Source organism: Condylura cristata, unplaced genomic scaffold, assembly GCF_000260355.1.
Source record: "Condylura cristata isolate star-nosed mole 26May11 unplaced genomic scaffold, ConCri1.0 scaffold00004, whole genome shotgun sequence".
Classification (NCBI taxonomy): domain Eukaryota; kingdom Metazoa; phylum Chordata; class Mammalia; order Eulipotyphla; family Talpidae; genus Condylura; species Condylura cristata.
Window position 1 is genome coordinate 1437327 of NW_004567105.1, and position 3288 is coordinate 1440614.

General features: G+C 71.5%; 1 protein-coding gene across 2 annotated transcripts in view; it reads left to right on the top strand.

Moving 5' to 3' along the window:
• SULT4A1 (sulfotransferase family 4A, member 1) overlaps positions 1 to 3288 on the top strand; it is a 12406-nt gene that overhangs the window by 5764 nt on the left and 3354 nt on the right. For both annotated transcript variants that reach the window (XM_012720386.1, XM_012720387.1), the window contains exons 4-5: positions 36 to 162; positions 3182 to 3276. In XM_012720386.1, the coding sequence (XP_012575840.1) occupies positions 36 to 162; positions 3182 to 3276 (222 nt within the window). The remainder of the gene's footprint in view (positions 1 to 35; positions 163 to 3181; positions 3277 to 3288) is intronic.

Sequence of the window (3288 nt, forward strand, 5' to 3'; positions counted from 1 at the left end):
TGTCCGCGGGGCGCTACCCGAGCCCGTGCCCGCAGGTCATCTACATGGCGCGGAACCCCAAGGACCTGGTGGTGGCTTACTACCAGTTCCACCGCTCCCTGCGCACCATGAGCTACCGCGGCACCTTCCAGGAGTTCTGCCGGAGGTTCATGCACGACAAGCGTGAGTGCCGCCCGCTGCCCGCCGCCCGGGGAGCCCGGCCAGGGGGCTCTGGGTGGCAGAGCCGGGTGCAGGGCCGCCCGGGCCTTGCCCGCTGCGCTGTGCACCTGACCCTCCTGCCTGGCCCGCACAGAAGGGCGAAGTGGGGCTCTGTCCGTGCCAGGGTGGGGAGGGGCGCGCCCCGGGGCCTCCGCTGGCCTCAGGCAGCGGGTGAGGGGGCAGGCGGTGGGAGAGGGCGACTCCCGCAGGCCGCTCCGGGCCTGGTGCCCCCGCAGGCCGCGGGCAGCACCTCACAGCACTTCCAGTCCCCTCTGGCGTGGCTCCTTGTGGCTCCTCGGGCCCCAGAGCAGTTAGGGGCTTGAGCCCAAAGGCTTGGGAGTGCGCCTGCCCCCGACTGTGCCCGAGTCAGGAGCCGGGGAGGCGCTTTTCTGTTCTGTCTCCCAACTCGGCGCCGCAGCGGGCGGGGCGCGGCGTGGGCTGAGGGGAAAGTCCAGGCTCGGTGCCCCGAGAGGCCTGCCTGCCGCTGTCCCCAGGCCCGGGCCTGGGGCCCCTCCGCTTCCTGCCTTGCTGGTAGAAGGGGCTGGGGGGGAGGTCACGGAAGGAGGCCACAGTGCCTGTGCCCTCGGGCCCCGGGACAGCTGACGCCCCTGTCCAGCCTGCCCCAGCCCGCCCACCCTTTGGCCCCGCGTGGCCTGCGGGCCGTCAGCAGCCGCTCCCGGGGCTCCCAGGGCCTGCTCGTGACTCCCCACTACACACCACCGAAGCAGCCCCTGCAGGTGACACCCCCAGGCTCGCAGGTGTCTGCCCGCGACGTGGGCCAGAGCAGCAGCAGGCGAGCCCAGTGCAGGCCGATGCCCTGCTGATCTGCTGGGCCCGTCCCTGGGTCCTGGAGTTCTGTTCCCAGTGTCCAGGGCCGCCGGCCTCCGCTCTTAAAGGCGCAGCAGTGTCCTCTGTCCAAGGTGCTGATAATCCGGAGGGCGGCGGTGCAGTGGGAGCTGTGGAATGACCCCAGATCCGGGTGTGGTGACCCATGAGCTCAGGCCGGGTGGCTGGGGCTGTGGGCGCAGGGGACAGGAGCAGTGTCGGGGGGATGTGCCCTACAGGCAGGATGGCCCGAGAGGGCAGAGGGCGCTACTGTGTCCCCACTGTCCCCCTGGACAGGCAGTGGGCCTCCCGGGAGCAGAGGGGCCAGCAGACCTCCCAGGAGTAGGCAGGGGCCCTGGCGAACCCCCTGCCCAGGCCAGCGTGTCCCTTGGAACAGTCCTCCAGCAAGGTCCACACCCCAGCGCCCTGCCTCTGAGAGACCCAGACCCCTCTGTCCCCGTGGGCGGTGGCCCCTTGAGTGGCTGCCGCCCTCATCTGCCCGCCGTGTGGCCTGCGTGCCGCCTCCAGCAATGCCAGTTTCTGCTTCCTGTTGCCCTGTGCCCCTGGACTGGCTCTGCCCTGGGCCCCGGCCACCAGGGTGTGGGCCCTGTGGGTACTGGCTCGGGCCGCGCTCCGCTCCGCTCCTGCCCCGAGACTCCTTCTTCCTCTGGGGTGGCCTGGGCCGGTGACTGCCAGTGCCAGAAGGGGGTTTTTTGGGGGTCTGCATGGAGGAGGCCGAGCCCATCAGGGCCTGGGCAGCTGGCCCAAGACCAGCGGGCTGGGTCGCGTGGCTTGTCACCGCCGGGGCCTGTGCTGCATCTGCTCTCGGCTGGCTCATTTCGGCCCACTTGCCCCTCCCGGGCCCGCTTCACTTCTGAGATGAGGCCCCATGGCCCTGGGAGGACTTTCCACTGTGGCTGCCCTCACGGCCCAGCCCTGGCCGCACCCAGACCCTGGGGCGCCCTGGCCCACTCCCAGCCTGGGAGGTGGTCAGCAGCCGGCCAGGCCCCTTCTCTGCTCCGGGGCGACTCCCCTGGTGGGGCAGTGAAGCCCCTGCCCGCCCTGGGCTCTGGCACTGGACCGGCAGGGAGTTGCCGGCCCTGGCCTGGCTCCTGTCGCCAGCACCCGCGGGCTGAGAAACGCATGTGGGCTCGCGGCGCTGGGCTGCAGGCGCCGTCAGTCAGTGGGCGCAGAGAAGCCCTGCCGAGGCGCAGCTCACGTGGCCCCGCAAATGCCCGGGGGGCCGGCCTCCCTCCCTGGAGCCTCGGCGCTTGCCAGCCCCCTCCGGCCTCCCCCCAGCCAGGCCTGCTTCTCCTGCCCTGGGGTCCCCTGCGGCCTGCCCTGTGCCCCAGCTTCCCAGCTCCCCTTGTCCTGCTCCGCCCGCGGGGCCTGGCCTTGAGGCATTGGACAGCCTGGTCCTCAGTGCCGGTCACCCCAGGCCAAGCTCTGTCTGCGGCTCCTTCCCAGGCCGGTGCCTCGAGGCCTGCATTCTGGCGTCTAACCTATCTGGCCCGGGGGTCTCCCGGGCCCGGGCACTGGGGGCGAGGGGCAGGTGGCAGGTGCCCGTTTGTCCAGCCGGCCCTGGCTCGGGGCCACAGGGCCAACCTGGTCCCTCAGCGGAGGCCTTCCTCTGCTCTGAGGGGAGCCCCTCCCCGTGGGCCATGAGGTGGTCAGCTGCTGGGGTGGACCCGGAGTTAAGCTTTTACAGCATCACTTGCAGGGAGCCCCTGCCGCGGGGCCCCGACCCCAAACCAAAGCCCTAGGAGGTGTCGGGAGCCGGGGCTTCCACGTGGCATGTTGCCCTCGTGGCGGGGTGGCCCCTCTCTGTCCACCCTGCAGCTTCCTGGCCTCTGCTGGGCCTCTCCCCTCGGGCCAGCTCCGGGCCCCAGCATCTCCTGCACCCCTGACCTCCCTGCGCCCAGCCAGACCCACTTCCCGGGATGCAGCGATGCCCCTGGGCGCTGCCCAGCTCCCCTGCCAGGGTCGTCACCCAGTTAAGACTTCAGCGTGCCGGGAGTGGGGTGGGGCTGGGGCGTCGCCGGGAGACTGGCCCAGAGTGCGAGGCCTCATGGGCTTCTGAGGGGCCAGGGCAGCCCCGGGGCTGCGGGCCGGAGGGCGCGTCTGCTCCTCACGGCGGCCCGCCCCGCCGTCTCCGCAGTGGGCTACGGCTCCTGGTTCGAGCACGTGCAGGAGTTCTGGGAGCACCGCACGGACGCGAACGTGCTTTTCCTCAAGTACGAAGACATGCACCGGGTGAGTGTCCCG